At 36.7% G+C, this 23,957-nt stretch overlaps 1 protein-coding gene across 2 annotated transcripts in view; it reads left to right on the forward strand.

Moving 5' to 3' along the window:
- The window catches only part of LOC136826122 (zwei Ig domain protein zig-8-like), a 248,965-nt gene that overhangs the window by 216,002 nt on the left and 9,006 nt on the right, over positions 1 to 23,957 (forward strand). For both annotated transcript variants that reach the window (XM_067083108.1, XM_067083109.1), the window contains exon 7: positions 23,077 to 23,249. In XM_067083108.1, coding sequence (XP_066939209.1) covers positions 23,077 to 23,249 — 173 coding nt within the window. The remainder of the gene's footprint in view (positions 1 to 23,076; positions 23,250 to 23,957) is intronic.

Raw genomic sequence — 23,957 nt, forward strand, 5'->3', positions numbered from 1 at the left:
ATAACTGTTCAGATCTTGTCAGAACACTTGAATCACTTTGCACTCAAGTTCAAATAATGGCATCCTCTGCGTTTCCTTCATTGTAAGCGGAAACTGACTGGGAATTCAAATGGGAATTCGATAGTACGTCGTTTTGTTACAAAATAGAACTGCCATTCGATACGATTTGATCCGACTGATGCAATGATGGCTACTGCTATGATCCCCTTAATTATGTGTTCAAGATACTCTTTTGTTATGTTTGTTCTATTCTCAGAGAGAGAGAGAGAGAGAGAGAGAGAGAGAGAGAGAGAGAGAGAGAGAGAGAGAGTCTTGTTCACTCACGTGTCATTGAAGGAAATCGGATCTAGCACTGTTAATAAAAACGACTTTCACACTTTACTGTAACTTTTGTTCCGGCCAGAGAGAGAGAGAGAGAGAGAGAGAGAGAGAGAGAGAGAGAGAGAGAGAGAGAGAGAGAGAGAGAGAGAGAGTTTATAAAAGTGTCTTGTTCACACGCGTGCCTTTTGAAGCAATCGGACCTCGCTCTGCTAATAAAAACTATTTTCCTACGGCATTACGTGAAAAGAGCTAAAATCCTAATCGGATTTCCCGTAATAAGTCTCCTAGTAATAACTCATATAGGCACTGGTCAAATCGCTATAATTACGTTTGTCATCAGTTGATTCATTTTATCATTACATTATTTCTGCGACAGTTTCTGCAATATGCAACATTTCTGATGGACTTTGATGCCGGAGGCGAAGCAATAATTCACAGGAAAATACATCACCTCAACACATATTAGGCATTATATATATATATATATATATATATATATATATATATATATATATATATTGTATATTTGTGTGTATGCATTTGTGTACATATGTACATACTATTAGTGCAGGTTTGAAATAACTGGGTTAGATACTCACACACATTCTAAAATCTCTTTTGTCCCAACAACAGCATATACATTTGACAGAAACACTTCAAACTCACGAAATGGACATATCATAAAATCACGAATGCTTGGTTTTAGTATGCAATAATAGCACATACATTCATATTGCATAGAAAAGGATGTCTCCTATCTTCTCCCAATCAAATTAAAAATAATGCTTGGAATAGCATACTTAGGCCACCTCAGATTAAAAGAAATAAAAAGAGTTGGAGTATCCCCAGATATCATCCCAGAATGTGGATAAATCAACGAATCTTAGATTATGTCTTTAGGTTTGAACAGTTATAATTTGGTTAAAAAATAATTCAGGGCAAAGTTTTGCTTATATAGGGAGAAGAAGGGCTGCCCTAACTAAACAAAAAAGTAAGTTGGCTCCAAATATATCTAAAATTTATATTTTTTGGAAATCTCATTTGGTTACCAAATCATTAGATCAAACTGAAATATATTTACTGGAATATTTTCAGAGGACAGAAGCATACCATTTAAAAAGAAACATAGAAATTCTGTATATACCAACTTGCTTAATCAAGGTAATCTTAAGTTTTTTCAAGATAGCAGCTTAAAAAAAAAAAAGTAAAAAATGAGCCGAAAGTTTTTTCGGAGCAATCGAGTTTTCTGTACAGCGTAAAATGTTGTATGAAACTCTCAGCCACGGCCCATTAAACTTTCAGCCGCGGCCCATGAAACTTTCAGTCACGGCCCGGTGGTGGTCTGTATTGGCAACCTATATCGTTGCCAGACGCACGCTCGTAGCTAACTTTAACTTCAAATAAAATAAAAAATACTGAGATTAGAGGGCTGCAATTTGATATGTTTGATGATTGGATGGTGGATGATAAAGATACCCATTTGCAGCCCTCCAGCCTCAGTAGTGTTTAAGATCTGACAGCGGACAGAAAAAGTCCGGACGGACAGGCAACAATAGTTTTCTTTTACAGAAAACTAAAAACACATTTAAGAATGCTTTTCCACGGAACTATGCACGGGCACACTTCAAGCTGAAAATAGATTTCTAAGAGAAGTTCTTAGACCCTTGATTGCAAAAGAGGAAGCCTTTGCTAAGAGTTAAATACATCTGCAGAAGGAGAATTGCCGCAAAGACAAATTCGCCCTAAAGTATAATCTCTAAGTTTCCAGACACATATTTCGCCTCGAATGTATAAACATACAAGAGAAAGGAACAAGTAAGAGGAGAAAGTATGTTCTTGTGGCAACATGGAGCTATAAGTATGTTCTTGCGGAATAACTCGGTCAGGCTAAGACAGAGAGAGAGAGAGAGAGAGAGAGAGAGAGAGAGAGAGAGAGAGAGACTTGGCGTTTGCAGAATGTTAATGATACAAATTTGTTTCCTGATTATCGTAGGTGCAGTGAAAAAAGATCTCATACACCCATACATATATATATATATATATATATGTATATATATGTATTATATATATGTATACATACATATATATATATATATATATAAAATAAATAAATACATATATATATACACACACACACACACACACACACATTTATATATGTATACATACATACATATATATATATATATGTATATATATATATATATATATATATACATATATATATATATATATATATATATATATATATATATATATATATATATATATATATATATATATATATATATATATATATATATATATATATATATAGTAGAATAAGTGTCACGGCAGCCACACAAAATTATTAACAAAAAATTATTCACAGGTGAGAAGAAAAAGAAAAGAACGTCCCCAAATGATGAATGGCTCAGTCACAACAGAAGAGTAAGAAAGGCCAATCTGGTCTGAATATCTTTGTGGGGTCACGAATAAGAGATATGAAGGGGATAATTTGATTAGTGTACCAGAAGTTGAAAACCCATGAATGGACTAATGAATGAATTCACTGTTTTCGACTTGGAATCTATAATAGAGCACGCTATGGTGGAATGACCTCAAAGGAGATTTTGGCTGAAAATGAAATGGCCCCTCGCATGTAACTAGGCAGTTTTGCAGAATGCGTGATAAGGAGACAAAACCTGATGATTGGGAATAGGAAGTCGAGGTCATGATAGTAAAGAGAGTGAGATGAATGAATGTGATAACTATGGATGAACCTCACTTGCGTGAGTATATTCGGTATGCGCATTCTCAGTGGGCTGGAAAAAAAACATACAATGGACAGGAACCAAAAGCTTATTTTAGGAACAGCAGTAGTTTCACAATCAAATATTTAAGACATATTTTTTGTATAACGTGGTATGGAATTTAAAAATACCCCTTCTGTAAAGCTAATTCAAAGGATCAGTGCATAAAGTAGTTAGTGTTGATGGAGCCATGTAAAGTACAATTAGGTGCTGAATGGAATGTCACTCCTGCCGCAGGATTTACAGAGTCTGCTTAGGGAATGCTGCAATTATCTATTGAGGTGACGCTCAGATAGATAAAAAAAAAAATAATATGGACAGATTATACGACAAGGGACAAACTAACCCAAGATAGAAAATGAATTAATGAGGTCGAGTTTTTCAAATGTTGTGGAACAAAATCATATATACAAGCTCTAGTGAGCTGGAATTTATTGAGATTAAAAAATTGCAAATCAGACCATATGCAGGTTGAAAAACATTTGGTAATTAAACAGAATGAAACTGCAAATGAAATTAAGATTATACTTAAGTTTACATCAATCTGTTTTGCTATACGGACATTAATGGTAGAATGGCACAAAAACTACAGTAGGCTATGGGTAAAAGATATTTGATTCCTGTATTGTAGACCATGGATAAAAGGATTTTTGATTCGGGCGTGAGAACAGCATCAACTCCCATCACAATATTTATAGTCACTTTTCAAAAACTACCTGGATAATCTACCTTTACACATACTGTGATGGACCGAAAAAAATTTATGGAAATTATCGTATAATCGCTATGACAGGTGTTCGCTAAACCTCGCCAAAAACGTCACCAGGGAACAAATCCCTTGTATTCATTACAGTAATTTTAGCGAAATGCTTTATTATGAACACATTACATACTCCCAGATATTATTCCATTTGAGAGGATGAAAACGAACAGTTTGATAGCAAAGGGAATTTAATAGTATGTGCTTTTTATCCGCAAATGGTCGGGCGGACGGGATGTTCGGTCTAGTACGTGTATAATGCGACAGATGATTGAAGAATTATTTGATTATTTTGGTTTTGGGGGAAATTGCCTGATTATGCATTTTTATAGCTTTTATGGTAAAGAGGAGCGATGGTACTGGGGCGGTATATAATGTATCAAATATATGTAATTACCAGGTTTTGTAAATTCCATTTGCACGTCATTGCTGCTTGCCGTCATTTTGGGAACACAGAGACACAATTACATACCGATATATACGCATACACACACACACACACATACATATATATATATATATATATATATATATATATATATATATATATATATATATATATATATAATATATATATACGTATGAGGCTGTTGCTTCTCCCACCCGCCTGTTGTCCGCTGTGACCAACATAGCTGTCTCACTACCGGATACTTAGCTCACTGCTACAGCCCGGAAGAGGCACCCATGAAGAATGTACCTCCGCTTATCCTAACCCTTGTGAGCGTTCGATTCCCCACAAGTTCGTTTTAAAATCTTGCAATCTCCGTCTTATTCTTTGGGACAGGTAACTGTTGAATACGTCTGCAATATCTACTGGACAGCGCAAGCAAAAAGTATCTTCTTGTGAAGGTTGGAAGAAGTGAAACCGAAATGTCAATCAGGAAAGTTGTATTTTCCAAAAAAAAAAAAAAACTCACACACACACACACACACACAAAGAAAGGTTGAATTGTCCTGAAAAAAAGGACAATATTGCAAGATTGTGTTAAGAGAAAAAAAAAAAAACAAAGAAAGAAGGAAGTACAATCTTCCTGAAAAAAACGACAATGTTGTAAGATCCTGGTCATAGGAAAGCTGTTCCTCTTTGAAATGTGTCCTCTTATGGCTGAAAATGTTGGCTTAAAAAGGGGATACCGCGTTTGATCAAAGAATCCCCGTTTCATAATTCTGGGCCTTAGCCAACAGGAAATGATGCTGCATATCGCAGACCGATGGATATTTTTTTTTAAATGAGAAATTTCGTCTTATAGTGTATCCTACACTGTCACAAAAGCTGGAAAGAATATAAAATGAACTCAGCTTAAACGTTAGATTGATATACTTTAAAACGTTATAAGACATGCTTGAGGTACTTTTCCATCAAATCAATTTTTACTTCATTTTTACAAATTCATTCGACAGGATACCTGGAGAGGGAAATATACTTCTTAATCCTGTTGGCTTGAATTCCGGAGCCATTTATTTATTTACCTGCTCGCTGAAGGTCTCTGGTTGAGGTCGATTTTCCATTAATAAACCATCATTCTCAGCCACAAGGAAACAGTTTAACACAGTTCCATCTGTCAAACTTGACTTTCTCATTTCTAAGGCTTTGTTCAGCACGAAAAATAAACCAGAGCTAAATAAAAAAAAAAAAGCTTGTCTGTTACGAAATCAGTAAATGTTTCATTTAGTTTTTCCACAGTATAAAATAAAGGGGTCAGGAAAGAGTCGAAAGCTTACATGAAGGTATAATTCTGATACATAATATATTAACTTTCTTCTCTCATGTAAAGTAATTGACGTTTGCGATGCTCCAAGGAACTGGGTAATACGGTCTTAAGGATCTCTCCACAATGTCAGAATCCTCTATTACTTTGATAACCAGGTAAGAAGGAAATTGCCTGTTACTGGACGTTATTACTCCCGCAGGCTCATAAACTAAAACATACATGCTTCCAACTTTCTTTCTTATAATGTTTCTTCCAAGCCTGCAAAACTCACATGCGCACACATTATATATATACACATAATATATATATATATATATATATATATATATATATATATATATATATATATATATATATATATATATATATATATATATATATATATATATATATTCCTTTTCCTTCGCTGCTGAAAAAGTTGCATTCACAAAAGAAAAAAATCTTCCTCATCTACTCTCGTCTACTTTTACTATGCGACTCTGTTTTCTATTTTTTTTTTTTTATTTACGCTATCTATCTTTCAGTACCCATGCACATGACTTATTCTTCTGCCATGGGATTGCAGTTCAGTAAAGCTCGTTTTCCCCTACACCAAACCTCTCATTTTCTCAGCCCAGCACATATTTTTCTATTTCTTCATCCTACCCACTTATAAATTACCTAAAAAAAAAAAAAAATCCCCATCCTACCCACTTACACCCAAAAATACTCCCTCCTGAACCTGTGACACCCTTAATAGGATTTCACTATTCGTCGTCTGCTTTTACCTCTGTCTGCAATCCTATTCCAATTTTCCTTCATTTTCTCCTCAAACGCTTTTCTCGTTACCTTCTAAATAATTAAAATCATAGCTATGTTTTCGTGCCTTCCTCTTCTCCTTGAACTTCTCAGTCAGAAAATTAATGGTCAAATGCATCTCCAGCCATTCCTTGTCTCGCCATTATATCTGTGAACTTGTTCTTTCATAAACTCTGTAATGCCACTTAGCTCTCATCAATTATGACGCATTGAGGCATCGTCCAAAATCCGACCTTAGAATCACTAATGGGTTGTGTCATTTTCTGTGACATTCAACTCGCCATTTTATACCTTTTACCTCATTTTGCTTTTCTATTTTTTGGCTTTAAAATAACCCCAGAATTTGTATAAAGTCATGAATATCTTCACTGATATTATTCAAATTAAAATATTACTTATCTCAGCTCTAGCTTATTCGGAAACCTATTCAGAGGGTTTCCAAAGGTCTGGGCACTGAAATGATTGATGAAGAAAGTTCTTTTCATCAATATTCTCTGTTTCCAAAGTATACCTGTGAATATTCTCTTTTGGAAGCTTTGCATTTATAAATCTAACCCTTTTCTAAATGATTTTCCATGAGACTCCATTCATATTTACTCAAAGAACTTCAATTCTGCCTGCAATAGTCTCTTTTCCGTCACATATAAAGGCATTCAAATCACCTAGCACAATGACCCTTTCATATCCGCCAAAAACAGGTTCTAACTTTTTCCAATAAAATATACGGAAGTATTATTATTATTCATTCCTGGGCTGTATAAGATCATTAACACAGCTCTTTACCTTGCGTCACTCAGTCGTGCCCTTTAAAGTCTAAAAAAATAACACACACACACAACTGTACCCTTTCAGATCAACCAAGAGTCTCTTAACACTACAGGCATAACTATCCCTTTAAACCATTGCTCTACACCTGTCACCTGCCAAAAAACAAAATTAATTTTTTACCTTCATACTCATCCTGCCATTTCAGTTTTGTTTCACTAGATGCCAAAACATTGAGCTTTCTCCCCCTTAAATAGATTTGACCTGACATATATTTCTATTCCTCTGAAACACATTAACACACGTTCAAATCTATTAGAATGGGGTGTGTTTACAGTCCAATCCAATGACACTTCTTATAGCAGTCGTGTTCAAGTATCTCCATTTAAAACTACTACGTATCAGTTAATTTCAATGACTGATTATATATATATATATATATATATATATATATATATATATATATATATATATATATATATATATATGAAAATTTATATCATACCGTGATATATATATATATATATATATATATATATATATATATATATTGAATATATCATTGGAATTATATATAAGGAAGATTTTAGGGACGCGTCAGATTTCAGAAACAACCTTTTCCCTCAACTGACAGTTGAGGAAAAACATTTGCTTCTGAGATATAACACTCTAAATTCTACACTTTGATATTTATGGGAAACCTTTAGTAGATGGAATTCTGTTTTAACAGAAAACATTTTATAATCATATATATATATATATATATATATATATATATATATATATATATATATATATATATATATAGGAAGATTTTATATATATATTAGCCTTTTCCCCTCAACTGCCACTGAGGGAAAATTCAAATTGAAACGACAAAGTGCCAAGAAACTTTACTTTCTGTATTTCAACACATCTTCTAGTCACAAAATAAAATAAACAAAATCATATATATATATTACTTTTATGATTTATTAGTATATATATATATATATATATATATATATATATATATATATATATATATATATATATATATATATATATATATATATATATATACTGTTTATATATGTATGTATAAAAGATTATTCTTTATATCAACGATCACTTCTCAGTAAATGGCAAAAGCCTTCTTCTGCAAACTGAAGATATTAATTTCACCCGTTACGAAAAGGGCAAATGTCAGAGTGCACCGATTATATATTAATCAACGTTATCTAATAACCATTTGATCCCCATAACACTTAATACGTCTGATATCATCCATTTGAGATTCCAATGTAATTTCTACAAGTGATTGCTGCATAATGCAATTTTCATATAATCCGATCAGTCTCAAAGGGCAACGATTCTTATTGAAATTATCAATTTTGAATGATTTAAAGGCCACGTCAAAATTTACATTTCAATATAAGGGATATTTGTTTATGTAAATTCCTCTAAGGTATTATTTGAACTGGAAATGAAACGATGTCTTCAATAAAAATGATTCTTGAGATATGCTTGAATTAGCTGTAGTCCTTAAATTCTTCTCTGTGTTATCACCGAAACAAACAAAAGACTTGCACGAGAAATAAATATAATAAAAATTAAGCCAAGAAGAGGGAACTAATAGAAAACGAGGTCTTCTCTCCAGAAGTTAACAATGGCTGAAAAAAACTTGTTCGAGTCTTGTTCACAATAGGTAAAAAAAAAAAAAAAACTTTTCTCGACTGAAAGTTATGTGGAGTCACTTCTATCTAAGTTACACAGCTTAAATAAAAATATTAAAACCAGAGAAAAATGCTCTCTCTCTCTCTCTCTCTCTCTCTCTCTCTCTCTCTCTCTCTCTCTCTCTAGAGTATCTCTCTCTCTCTCTCTCTCTCTCTCACTTTCTCTCTAAGATACTGTTGACTTTATTATGTTACATGACCGTCTTACTTAAACTCAGGTCGAGAGAGAGAGAGAGGAAAAAAAAAAAATTCGTGGGCTTATTGCCCGACGCGACGTGAGGACACGTTTGTTGAACAAGGTTGCGCTGGGATAATTTTTTTTTTTTTTGGTCCCAGTGAGAAGACAATAGTGAAAAGAAGCTCGATTATATTAGTTATTATTTTGTTGATTTTCAAATTTTCCTATGGTACTGTGTTTGTGTTTGCGTGCCGAAGCGAAGGTGGTTGGATGTAGTTAGAGAAGATCTGGGAGGCAAACGACTGTCAGAAGACGATAAGTTTGACCGAGTCAGGTGGAGGAGGAAATCTGTCAGAAACATCGACCCCCACTTGGAAGTGGCAAAGATGCAGAGAAAGAAGAAAGAAGATTATATATATATATATATATATATACATATACATATATATATATATATATATATATATATAATATTATATATATATATATAGACATACAGAGTATAAATTCTTATAAAGTGTAACATCAGGCACTTTCCATTCAACAAGAAGCTTCATTTCATATTTAATTATCCAGCGTCACAGCAACAAAAGCCACCGACAGGCATTATACAAATTTCACGGTTCCCGCAGGCGCGCAATTACTTTACAAAAACATCCACCTTTCCTTTCCTATTCACGATCGCACGTATCAGATCCCACGAGGGAGGCAGGAGCTGTCACACAGGCAAATGGGGATCATCACCCAGGACTCATAATTACTCGAGAGACCCAGGACTCCGGATCCTTCAAGCGGAAAAGGACGCCACTTTCTGCTGGAAATTGCGCCCGTCATTTCGGACAGAAATTTGAGGCTTCGGGGACACTTGACAGAGAACTGTCACTGTGTATTAAATGAACTTCGGCGTGGAATTTTGAGCATGACGAAAATTGGTTACGTAATGCCATTACGCTGGACAGGACCGAACGGTGTCGTCTGGAACTCGGCGCGGAAAATCATCTCCGTTCCATTTCCTGTAGAAGGTTCGAGTGACGTGCAGTATACAGTGTATATATATATATATATATATATATATATATATATATATATATATATATATATATATATATATATATATATATATATATATAATTATAATTGTGTGCTTATTTCGAATCTTTTCGCAAGATTACACGACACGTTGATCGCAGGAGCCACCGTCTTGAAATTCAAGCTTCCAAAGAATATGGTGTACGCTGGAAAGCAGTAACTGAAGGTAATGGGAAGTGTACAAAGAGGAGATCGCTAATTACGTTTGCCACCACGCACACAATAATGAAGTGGAAAAAATTAAACATGAATGAATGAACATACAGTTCTAAAAAAAATAATAATTCTCCAACAACAAAAAGTGTTTTCATCTAAGAAATGAAAAGATAGGATTATTTCTTCTGAATTAAAAAGGTTTTTGGAAAAATATGGTTTTATCCAGTTTCCACGGCCTGTCCCCAAGCAATTTAAACTTTCCACGAAAAAAAACTAAAGATATAAAGACATAACTGAGTCAAAATCTTGGGAAAGTTTTTGCCCTAGAATTTCAGTTGACTGAAAACTTTTTTTTTTTTTTTTCGATATTTTAGAAAGCACGAAGGTGGAATACTGATGTTATTTTTTTTTATATCTAATTCAGAAAATTCCATCCATTGTAATACAGCGTGATACTGTAATAAAATACAAAGCTACAATCTGCAACCGATATATAATCATTTCAAGAAACATTGTCCTAACAGTCTGAAATACACCTTTAATAATTACAGTCTGGAATGAATATGTTCGGATTTGTAAACATTTTTGTTGTGTCTGTAAAGCAGTCTCCTTCTACCGTCCGATTTCAATAACAATATTAAATGCATTTACCAAATTAGTAATCGTTCCTCACCCCAACCCTTCCATGAGAAACCAGATATTTTCTTTTTTTTATTATAAGAAATTTCTTCTTAAAGGTGGTGACTAAGGGGGCCGGTTGACCTTTCGTTTTTCAGAAACTCTTTAGGGACGTAGTCCATGCCTAATCCGTCTTGCTGAAGACCAACAACTGTGCATTAGATGCTCACTCCCCTAATTCAGTGATTAGGCCAGCAGAGTCAAAGTGGGTTTAAGCTTAAGAAGTTAGAAGGCCATTAGACTGTAAACCAAACCTCTGCACGGCAGAATGCTAACAGACGGAAAAGTGAATTACAGGATGAACAGAATGAATATACAAATAAACATATTACTTGCCTGTTCTCGCAAGAGGCTTCAATGACCATCCTAATCAAAATTCTACAAACAGAACGATTCCAGGCACACAAACAGCCACTTCGCATAAAATCTAAAGACGTTTCTCATGGGTTTGAAAGTTGTAATGCTAACATTATCCAGGAAAATTTTGCCAGGGATACCTGTAGAAAAAAAAAGCCGATTATCCGGATGAGAGCGGGGAGAGAAAAGAAAGGGGGCATACCCATTGACTCTCAGTTGACACCAGAGGGTCATTCTTCCTCAGCAACCCGATCTGGCCTCTCACCTTCCCTCCTCTTCATTTCTGCTTAATTACAGCTGAAAGGGACATCAAGGGCAAGGCTTCAAATGATCGGGACTTCCTGCAGAATCGAGTTTGGCACACTTTTTTTCTTCTTAAAGGAATTCAGTGGGATTTAACTTTTTCTCTCATAAAATAGACAAAATGCTGAGACGAGAACGATCGATACTTGTGGGGTGATGATGACTGATTATGATTCAAATGCGATTGAAAGCAAGGGGTCTTTTCCTGTCATTTTCGGAACATTGCTACACTGAAAATCTTTAACTTCAAAGAGAGAAAGACAGCCACACACACACACAAACAGGGGTTACCATGGCGATATAGAGACTATAGACGTCTTTTAATTATGAAATGAAAGTAATTGTCAATAGTGATAAGCAGTGTATATATACAGTATATATATATATATATATATATATATATATATATATATATATATATATATATATATATATATACACAAACACACATACATTACACACACATACATACACAAACACACATACTCAAAAAAAGAAACATAAAGCAAAAGTCTCAACGAAACCCACTCTGATACCCCAGGAAATAAGTTTCGCCCCTCGGGGAAAAACAGCATTGTTCGTTAATGCTAATGGACAGTACCAAAGGAAATAAAATTCTATAAAACGTCCTTCGTCGGAATGCAAGCGAGAGTCACAACAGTCCGTCCCTCTCTCAAAGGAATCTGGATTAGGGACGGACTCGCATGGAATGCCCCAGTGGTTCTTTCGAATGGTGTTGCCATAATGATTCTTTTGTGTACGTCTTTCTCTCTCTCTATGTGTGTGTGTGTATTTGTGTGTGTGTGTCTGTGTGTGAATGTAAATGTATTTTGTGTGTAAGTGTATCTGTGTGTGTGTGAATACACAGGAAACACCTGGATCCCTTTCTGCGCCGCTCTAATTGCACCGTTGATACGACGTCCGTTATTCCCCTAATTAGTACATATCATCCTATTTTCTTCAGCACATTCTTTGTCGTCTCCCTTCCGTTTTCCTTCCTTTCAATCCTTCTCCATCCTACAGTGTATCCTCTTATTACCTGTCTCCCTCAGTTCCACCAGAGCGACTCTTGGTATTATCCTCGCGTGGGTCTAAGCTCTCCTCACTCGCCTCGTCCGCTCACCAAATGGACGCCATTACTCTTATTAGAGAAGACGGTTCAGTTGACAGACAAGACAGTCATCTAGACGCAGACTGCATCCTTCCGCTTAACTGCCCTTCACTAAGGAGTGCGATGCTCGTGCTTGCTTTCCCGCGGGTTTCTGCTGCAGCCCCTAGGCGGTGCTTGCAATGCTTGCATTCCTTGCACTGTAGGGCCTTCGCGGCGAGGCGATGTTGTTGCTCTATCAGGGATGACAGGACCGTGGGCGCCTTGTCTGTCCTTTGTGAAGTGTTTCATTGTTATAACTGCGCTTGGGTGACATTCCAGCGACTGCTGTGTCTGTTATTCCGCGGTGGAACTTGCGTTTTCTTTTCTCGTTATGTAATGGTAATTATTTCTTGGTTCCCGTACGTGTTTGTGTGAGTATATGATACTGTGTTTGCTTAACTGCTATTTGTTAGGCCACCAAGCAGCCAAATTCGAGGGGGACATGCATCTGCATTAGTTTTTACATGCTTTTATTTAACATGACTTTGGCATCTGTCTGTCCTCAAATCTTTTAACTGAATTGTCGAGCTGTTCCCTTCGTCCGATGGACTTGAAATTTTGCTTGGTTACTCAATCCCGGTGACGTTATAACCTTTCTTTATCAGTAGGTCAGCAGTGACCTCTAGTGACCCCACAGTGACCTCCCCCAGTATCTCAGGATTTGTATGAAACTCTTCGGACTTTTCACAACTTCTTTGACTCGGTAGAATCTGTCTTCTGCATAACCCCTCCCCCTTCCCTCTGCCATCCCCTCCCTTTTCCAACCCATACCCCTTCCTCCTCAACCCCCTCCTTTTTCCCTACCATCCCCTTCTCATTCTCTCCCCCACCTACCTCTTCCCCTTCCCTCCTCCTTTCTCCTCCCCTCCCCTCCCCTCACCTTCCATCTTCCCTTCCTCTCCCCCCTCCCTTCCCCCTTCCCTCTTCCTTCCCCTCCCCTCACCTTCCTACTTCCCCTCCCCCTTCCACCTCCCCTTCCCTCACCCTACCCCGTAAACGGATGTCAGTTTCGTTAAACTCTATCATAAATCGGTTACAATTTCTGTCAAAACTAAAAAGTGTAAAATAAAATATAAATTTTTTTTAAACATGCTTTTACTAAAACGCACTAAAAAGCACAAAATAATTTTTTGAGACACACCAGGATTTTCTTACAATTAATCATGTCTACAAAGATAAAAGCGTGGGTCTCAAACATGGAAGGAAATGCTACAAGAGAAGAAAAAGATTTTTTGTTAATTTTTTTTAGCATTTCCTTCCATGTTTGGCCCCCACGCTTTTATTTTTTAGACATGATTAATTGTAAGAAAATACTTGTGTGTCTCAAAAAATACTTTTTACTGTTTAGTGCATTATACAAGCGTTTAAATTTTTTTTTTTTTTCTGACCGGATTCTTATTTATAATTGTGTTTCTGTTCATGCAAGAGAACGAGATCCGAATAATATTCGTAACCTCAAAGTTATTCGTTCCTATTAATGCCTTTTATTTTTTGAAAAAGAACAAACGGATGAGAACATTATCTTTGTTGTTGCTATTGTTAACTTTTTGTTGATGCTTTGTTTGTGCAACAGTTAAAAGGCAATTTTTATGCATCATCATAATTCACCTCCAAGTTATATTAACAACCTATATCTTTCAACCTCACCATTCTTTTCCCCTTCCGGTTCAATGATTATTGCAACGACACTGAATGCATAGATCTCTCCCTTTAAAATATATATATTGCGCTGCGAAACTTCGAAACTTCCGCATTCGCTCGGATTTCTCGAGAAATCCCCAAATCATCTTAAAGAGCGTCTGGAATTCGTTTTATGACAGGCTAAATCTTCCTTCCCCCTCCCGATATTTAGTGAGGCGGTACCTTTCTCTCGTTCTGCATTGTAAGAAATATAATTACGGAATCGTCGTGATTTGCAATAACCTTATTAGGCAATGCTTTATGCGCGGTCTCTCTCGCTGAACTCTTTGGGTCTTTCTTGTAAATAAAGCATTGCATTTCCTGAATGTTCTCGACTTCCTGCTTCTCAGTACAAAGAGCATTTATTGATTGAATTAGTTTTTCTTAAGAGTAGAATGCTGCAAGGGTTAATATAATGAGGGTTTCCTGTTAAATTTCTCCACAACAATTTTGGAAAAAATCTTTTGTCCTTCGTGAACTTTGAAAGAAGTCTTCATCAATGGCGAGTATCCCAAAGTATTCGTGAGGAGTTATCCTTCCTGGTCTAAATGATACTCTGGGACAGTGGTTCCCAATCTTTTTAGCAGGTGACCCCAATCATGCTCCTCCAGCCATAACGGCGACCCCACTGGGGACACCAGCAATAAACATACATTATTAAACTTTTCTATATATGAATATATGCATGAACAGATTTATGAAGCCAGCAAAGTTGCTTATAAATGTCTTGAGACAGTATTGGTGGCTAGGACATTTGCATTAAAATTATAATACCCAAGAAAAATTTTTATGCATAACCAGCTGTAATATACTCTATAATTATGCTGAAAACATCTCATAACAGGGAACTCATATTTTTTGATGTTGTAAGCCTTATGAATGCTTGGCAACCCCAGAAAAAATGCTTGGCGACTCCAGGGTTGGGAAAGGGTGCGAGGCCGCAAGCCGTACATATTTACTCACAAAAATCTATCAGGCAAGTATGCAAAAATTATTTCCCTCCCTCCCATCCTGATCCTACTTCCTACAACTTCCTTCGCCTCCAGTGTGCCTGGTGAGACCAGTTGGCAAATCAGCTGAGGAATAAAAAAAAAAAAAAAAAGAGAGAGAAATGAGGAGAAGTTTGTGTAGGCCGGGAGTTCGAGACGGATGCAACTTTTTCATATTTCGGCCTGATGTTGACATCCGAGTTATTTGGTTTGACCCGACGGGATTGTAAGTTTGGGGCCCCTGGGATTACAGAGACATTGCTTTCTCCCTCCTGGACGTTGTTGTACTTTACATTTTAGTTGATTTGGGTTTGATTTCTCTCTCTGCCTCGTCGGACTTATGGCTAGATGCGTCGCAGAACAAAATATCGCATGGCAGGGCCTCAGGGTATTCGAGTCTCGCGCGCGTTGGCCCTCTTGGGGGAGAGAGAGAGAGAGAGAGAGAGAGAGAGAGAAGAAGAAGAAGAGAAGAAGAAGAGAGAGAGAGAGAGAGAGAGAGAGAGAGAGAGAAGAAGAGAGAGAGAAGAAGAAGAAGAAGAAGAAGAAGAAGAAGAAGAAGAAGAAGAAGAAGAGAGAGAGAGAGAGAGAGAGAGAGAGAGAGAGAGAGAGAGAGAGAGAGAGAGAGAGAGAGGAGAGAAGAGAAGAAGAGAAGAAGAAGGAGAGAGAGAGAGAGAGAGAGAGAGAGAGAGAGAGAGAGAGAGAGAGAAGAGAGAGAGAGAGAAGAAGAAGAAGAAGAAAGAAGAAGAAGAAGAAGAAGAAGAGAGAGAGAGAGAGAGAGAGAGAGAGAGAGAGAGAGAGAGAGAGAGAGAGAGAGAGAGAGAGAGGTAAAAGAAGAAGAAGAAGAAGAAGAAGGAGAGAGAGAGAGGGAGAGAGAGAGAGAGAGAGAGAGGTAAAAGAAGAAGAAGAAGAAGAAGAAGGAGAGAGAGAGAGGGAGAGAGAGAGAGAGAGAGAGAGAGAGAGAGAGAGAGAGAGAGAGAAGAAGAAGAAGAAGAAGAAGAAGAAGAAGAGAGAGAGAGAGAGAGAGAGAGAGAGAGAGAGAGAGAGAGAGAGAGAGAAGAAGAAGAAGAAGAAGAAGAAGAAGAAGAAGAAGAAGAAGAAGAAGAAGAAGAGAGAGAGAGAAGAGAAGAGAGAGAGAAGAAGAAGAAGAAGAAGAAGAAGAAGAAGAAGAAGAAGAGAGAGAGAGAGAGAGAGAGAGAGAGAGAGAGAGAGAGAGAGAGAGAGAGAGAGAGAGAGAGAGAGAAGAATGAAGAAGAAGAAGAAGAAGAAGAAGAAGAAGAAGAAGAAGAGAGAGAGAGAGAGAGAGAGAGAGAGAGAGAGAGAGATATATCGAGTTGCCCCAGCTCACACAGTGTGAGAGAGAGAAGAAGAAGAAGAAGAAGAAGAAGAAGAAGAAGAAGAAGAAGAAGAAGAAGGAGAGAGAGAGAGAGAGAGAGAGAGAGAGAGAAGAGAGAGAGAAGAAGAAGAAGAAGAAGAAGAAGAAGAAGAAGAAGAAGAGAGAGAGAGAGAGAGAGAGAGAGAGAGAGAGAGAGAGAGAGAGAGAGAGAGCTTACAGTTCGTTCGAGTTGCCCCAGGTCCCTCAGTGTGAGAGAGAAGAAGAAGAAGAAGAAGAAGAAGAAGAAGAAGAAGAGAGAGAGAGAGAGAGAGAGAGGAAAGAAGAAGAAGAAGAAGAAGAAGGAGAAGAAGAAGAGCGAGAGAAACTAGCAACGATTTCGGATTTTGATGACAAGCACGCAGTGCTGTTTGCAATTATGGCCTCTCATCTCTACGCATACAAGGGACCATACCTTTCCAGCGTTTGCGACAAGCCAACTTTATAAACATTATTAATGTCGTATATTACTCTTGCTCGTTTATTGCATTCCTTCCGATTCAATTTCATCTTTGCAAGCTCTGCTTTGCTAGTGCACGTTAAAATGAAAGGTCGTCCCTTGTGTCTGAGATGCCCCCAGACCGAAATCTACCTCCTGGCATAATGTTATGGGTCCTCACATTCATTGTTCCGTTTAGAAATGTTGCAATGTGGATTTCAAGACATGAAACTCTATGGTGTTGAATAATGTAATTAGTTACTCACGTTCTCTTCTGATAACTCTCCTCTCCTATTGTTCGTGATTTTCTCAGTTTCATATAGTTCCTCATTGGCGGGTCGTTATCGTACTCGGATAGCACTCTGCTAGGCCCGCGTTCGATTCTCCGGCCGGCCAATGAAGAATTAGAGGAATTTATTTCTGGTGATAGAAATTCATTTCTCGGTATAATGTGGTTCGGATTCCACAATAAGCTGTAGGTCCCGTTGCTAGGTAACCAATAGGCTCTTAGCCACGTAAAATAAGTCTAATCCTTCGGGCCAGCCCTACGAGAGCTGTTAATCAGATCAGTGGTCTGGTTAAACTAAGGTATAGTTAACTTTTCTCAGTTTCATATTGCCCTAGTAATTACGTACACTAAGCCTGAATAATTAATGTAAACAACCTTACTCTCACGAAACGAACTTAAATAATCCATGTATTGATTACAACAAAACTATAAGATTTAAATTTCAATCATCCTTGTGCCTCGCAATACGCTTTTACACGACCTTCAAATATAAGTTTTTCCTAAATATGAGCCCGCTTTAATTTCCGCTGTTTAAGCTTAGGTTCCAGCATCCAGAACTTTTATTTTTTAATCTTAGATATGCCAGAGACTGACGGATTAAAAAAATGTACGAGGAAAAACATTATGGCCGGATCCTTGAAGATACGGATATTGCACGAATTAAACAGGGGAAACTGAGGGTTTTAGTAAGGTTTTATACGGATTTCATACCGGCTGATCCCGAATATCCGACATGCGTACGGAATCACCACGGATTAAGTCGGGACAGTCACGTTTGCTACAAGTATACGACGGACATATAGAAATTAAGACGGGCATGTTCAGAAGCCTAGATACCACACGTACACACTCACACATAAATACACAGAGAAAAATTTGGTATACGTGTATGCCACGGAAAACCCTTCGGAAACCTTTGTCATATTGCATGATTCGTCTCGAGTTTTGGGAACCTTCAGCTTACTGGAAAAATGTTTTCCCAGATAATCTATGAGTTTCCTGAAACATATTCAAATATGGAGGTTTTAATGAAGATCTCATCTAAGAACTCTTGAAGAAATATCATCTGGTACTCTAGGCTAGATTCATTTTATTATCTATACATTATGCTAGGGTTTAAAATTCTTAGCTTTTTCCCGTATCATTCATCTTTTTAGCTTCTCATTTGTCCATTCTTGTCCTTGAATAACATAAACAGTTTTAAAGGTTGATATCCAGAACTGGTATCTCATTGTAACCATTGTGGATGAACATAAATTCCTATGAACAATGTCATTTCGCCTGCTCCTAGACCCCATGCCCAAAAAAAATAAAAAACACTTTCTCTCAGGCGTATATAAAAAAAACACACACGCACTAACTGGATTGCCTTACATTTTTCTTCATTATACTGTATCGTGGATCCTCTTGTACCTAGTTCGATGGAATGTTCGATCCATATGTGTGTGTGTGCGTGTATATAAATGAACTTGTCAGAATTGCTTCAGATTATGACCAGAGAGGTGATATATCATCAAACTGGCAATGTAATGCTACCACTGCTATTGGTACCATCACTGGTATTACGCGGGAACTCACCGAATGATGAACTCTCTCTCTCTCTCTCTCTCTCTCTCCAGCAGTGATTCAAAAAACCAACTAACAACGATGAATCATATCCAATACCATCACTGGTATTTCTCTCTCTCTCTCTCTCTCTCTCTCTCTCTCTCCAGTTCCGATTCACAAAACCAACTAACAACGATGAACCATATCCAAAACGAAGGATTTTAAAAGCTATAATACGAAAGGTTAACCAGAGAACGCAGATGGGATCACAGAAATGAAAATTCCACTCCTTCGTTCACTTTTTCCCAGGTACAGAATACTGATGAATCCTTCTATTTTCGTATGAGTAAGCTCAATAAGCCATCTTCGAGGTTCTCCCACCCCTGCCCCCCCTTACTCCCATTCCCCACCCCACCCCACCATTACCCTCTCTCTCTCTCTCTCTCTCTCTGCTTGCGTAGCCTCTTATTCGAGTCTCATAAATTTCAAGACTGCTTTGGTTGCTTTCAATTTTTAAAAGTCGCTTGCGCTGGGCGGGTTTGATAGGACTTCCATTTTTGGTTTTTAGTAAATTTTTCTTTCCGATGAAAAAATTTACTAGATTTTGTGGTCTTGTTTTATTTTTATAATTATATTGGCAATTTTTCCATGCATATGGAATATTTATTAACTGATTTATTCTTCTTGACAAATATTGAGATTTCTCAAATGAAACAGTTACTGCCCTAATGTTGAATGGTGTGTTGTATCATTAACGAATGAAGAACACTGTACCACTGTTATCTTTAATTTTATATACCATAACTTGCCACTTACCAGCATGAACTTAATTTTTTTTTTTGAGAAAGAGTGACATGCAAGAATGTTTGACTTCATCAGAATTTCATGGCAACACTCGGCAAAAATTCTTATACCCAATTACAAACAAGTTATAAATGCAATTCTGATGCTATACCTGAACAAGACGCGTCTCGTAACTGAAATAATCTCTTGATTAGTTTGTGTATTAGGAAAATATATAATCGGATAATCGGTGTCTTAAATTGAGTTAAAAAGTGCACCAGAGGGAGAACAACTATTAAATCAATCATCATATTGATGGGGTCTAATGAATTAGAGACAGAGAGAGAGAGAGAGAGAGAGAGAGAGAGAGAGAGAGAGAGATTCGGGCTGAAAAGAGCCAATCATGATTACATTTAGAAAAAAGAAAAATTAGGAAAAAATGTTGAACTGCACCGAAAACAAAATTAAACCCGCGAATGAACAAAACTAGGAACTACAAAAGCATGGAGTTAAACAGAAGGCGACACTTCAGGAACTTTAAAAAACCCGGGAAATATCGAATACAATGACGTTTGTGAGAGAATACAAATACAGTCAGATGTGAGTATGATAAGAGGTTACCATCCGATATAGTATTAAAGATTGGAATTTTTTTTATTTTAGAATTTTCTCATGTTTTATTTTAGAATTTTCTGAGACAAAACTTTCTCTCTCTCTCCGTCTGTCTTTTAATGAGGCGAGGTGTCTGTAGGGCATAATCATTAGTACTCGAAGCGAGAGCAGCCCATCCCAATGAGAGAGAGAGAGAGAGAGAGAGAGAGAGAGAGAGAGAGAGAGAGAGAGAGAGAGAGAGACTTCCAACCAGAGGAACGAACAGAGTTGTCATCCTTTACAAGCGTCAACATCCCGCCTCCCCACCTCCCCCCAAAAACTCCACTCACAGCCGTCCTCCTCCTTCTACATTTCGCTCGCACTTCGAAAGAACAACATCGGTTTCATTTCAGCTTTTATTGTTCGCCGCTCATATCCCTGACCCCCGCTGTCCTTCATCTGTGCTGATCCGGATTTTAAAAATCCGCAGTTCATTGGTCACAGCAAGCTCATGTCTCCCCTCCGCCGCCGGGTTCATTTGCGATTCGCGTCGCGTCCTTTAAAAAGGTATGGTGTTTTTCCTACGTTTATATTTAAATTTTACTCAGTTTTAGATCTGGTTCTGCATGCAAACGCTAATCCTGGTGCCACGCAGCTTTTACAGTCGGCTGGTCTGGTGAGGAACAGCCGTTTGAATATTGACGTTCGTTTTCTGATTTTTAGTTTGAGTTTTAGAGCATTTAAAAAAATACGTCACGAAATTCGTTCAAATCACATGCAAATTTTTAACAAGAGTACTTATTATAACTATACAGGTTTAAAAGCATCCATTACCAAGAACTGTATATCGTCACAAAAAAACCAGTGGGCCGTTTTGACTGTATATTTTGTAATAATTGGTAGTTTTTCGGCAATGTATAGCTGAAACCTACAAATCTCGACGTCCAGCCCTATACTGGTGTTACCCCTTAAAATCAAGGTTTTCTTTGAATGCTGAAAATGCAAAGGAAGTCTTAGCCTTGTTAAACTCTCTACGTCCAGCCCTTGAATTGAATAGAAAACTGGCTTTTATGTTTACCGGAAGGTATTAAAATCAAGAAGTTTTTATTGAATGCATACTCTATATATGAAATGATGCGACAGGATGTTGTATCGAAAGTTCAGTTGTAAATGAGTTAAAGGGAAAGGAAAAGTTCCCCGTTGTAATTTACATATGCGTTAATACTCTTAGGTTAAAAAGATGCTGGAATATTCCATTAGAATGCCATACTCATGATTAATTATTTACACAATTCTTGTAAGGACTGGGTTATGAGCGACATACTGGCTGGGTGTTAACTGGTTTATTGGTTGTTCCTTACTGAGAAGATGTACAGAATCTTGGAAGATGTTATTGACGCGTGCGAGCGGTAATGAGCGTCTAACACAGACAGGTAAAACGGACATAAAGGTTCCAAGACATCTGTGTTTGTCTGGCAGACAAACAGATGGCGATATCAAAGACATGATTAACATACGGTGATGAAACATACATCAATGGAAGGGTCAGGAAATTCTACATATGGATGAGATTCAAGACACATTAATGGATACAATGCAATAGCATAATAAATTGAAATGGAGAGAGTCTTCACAAACAGAAACATACACACAGTTTTACAAAGGTTGGAACAATGAGTTCATGATTAGAATGCTTGCATGGCAATGCAAGTTGGTGATTCTTACGTTAAGACAAAAGCTTAGGGAGCTGGAATATTCCTTAGAGAAAGAAAAGAGACGCTCCTGTTTTGTCCTGTCCGATGATGACGATCGACGAACATGAATTAATTATTTAGCACAATTCATTCTTTCCTGACCTTTCATCCACATCTAAGGTTTTAGGTTTTAGTTATTAAGTTAAATACCAATTTTTGTTCCACGTATAGGCCTCCCATCCAGAGAGTTTAGCTTTATTTTCATGAGGTGAATGTATTACTACTACTGCTATTACCACAACAACAACTACTGCTATTGCTGCTAGGAGAAAATACCATCAACTTTTATTAGTATTATATTTGGTATAATTTTATGAGAAAAAGGAAAAATTGGAAAAGTCTTCAGAAAAAAGTACCTGATTACAGGAGAAATTTATGATTTATATAATAATAATAATAATAATAATAATAATAATAATAATAATAATAATAATAATAATAATAATGAGAGACACGCAAATCAGATTACCCAGTTGTACAAAATCTTATGGTCCGGGATACTGACAATAAATGTTTAAACATTGTATTCAGGGCTCTGTGGCGCACCAAAAATTTGTCTTATTTTCGGTCTTACAGATTAGCGAAGGGATTACGGCAGTTACAGGTGTTACAGGTGTTTTATTTCTGACCCCATCGTAATCAAAAAGCGATTTGGCACCTGTCTGTTGCTAACAGTAAAAGTCAGGAAAGAAAAACATAAGAATAAAAATAAGATTATCACCAAAAACTGAACAGGAGAAATTAAATTCTACTCTGAGTATGGAGGTATATTAACAAGCTCAGTCCAGATAGCTATAGGGTGTGGCAAGTAAATTAGACACCAATAAAATACTAACTGATATGTTTTTTTCTGTTGACAGGTGACCTCCGCGTCGAAATCGTGGGCCCACGGGAATTACACATCGAGGAAGGGTCATCCCTGACCCTGACCTGCCTTGTCACCTCTTCCAAAGGACCTTCCAATTTGGTCTACTGGTACCACGACAAAAACCTCATCGATTACAATTCACCCAGAGGAGGTGTCAACCTTAAGGTAATATTTGTTTTTCTTTGCTATTTTTTTACATATATATATATATATATATATATATATATATATATATATATATATATATATATATATATATATATATATATATATATTTATATATATATATATATATATATATATATATAGACGAGGGACAGGTGAAAAATAAGAGACGGAGTGTAGGTCCTGGCCGGTGACCTTATTTCCTTCGTCAATGGCTTGGAAATAAAGTCGAAACCGGTGAGGACCTACACCCTGTCTCTTATTTTTCACCTGTGTAATGTGTGATAAATGAATCACGTACAAAAGTGATAATCATCATATATATGTATGTATAATTTACAGATATAATGTATATATATATATATATATATATATATATATATATATATATATATATATATATATATATATATACACATATACTATATATATGTGTGTGTAAATTATACACGACTGTGAAATATTTTCTGTTAAAACAGAATTCCATCAAATATAAGGAGCCCATAAAAATGCCAAAATGTAGAAAGTAAATGCTATATTTCAGAGACCAACTGTCTTTCTCATCAGGCCAATAGTGAATGAGAAAAAGTTACTGAAAAGCCGTATTTACACCAGAAGGTTAATAGGTCAGCCGTTACGTCACTCCAGTTGACAATTTCTCTTTAATCTTCTTAATCTCTGATTGTACGAAGATTTTATCTATAATAT

The sequence above is a fragment of the Macrobrachium rosenbergii genome, chromosome 40, assembly GCF_040412425.1.
Source record: "Macrobrachium rosenbergii isolate ZJJX-2024 chromosome 40, ASM4041242v1, whole genome shotgun sequence".
Classification (NCBI taxonomy): domain Eukaryota; kingdom Metazoa; phylum Arthropoda; class Malacostraca; order Decapoda; family Palaemonidae; genus Macrobrachium; species Macrobrachium rosenbergii.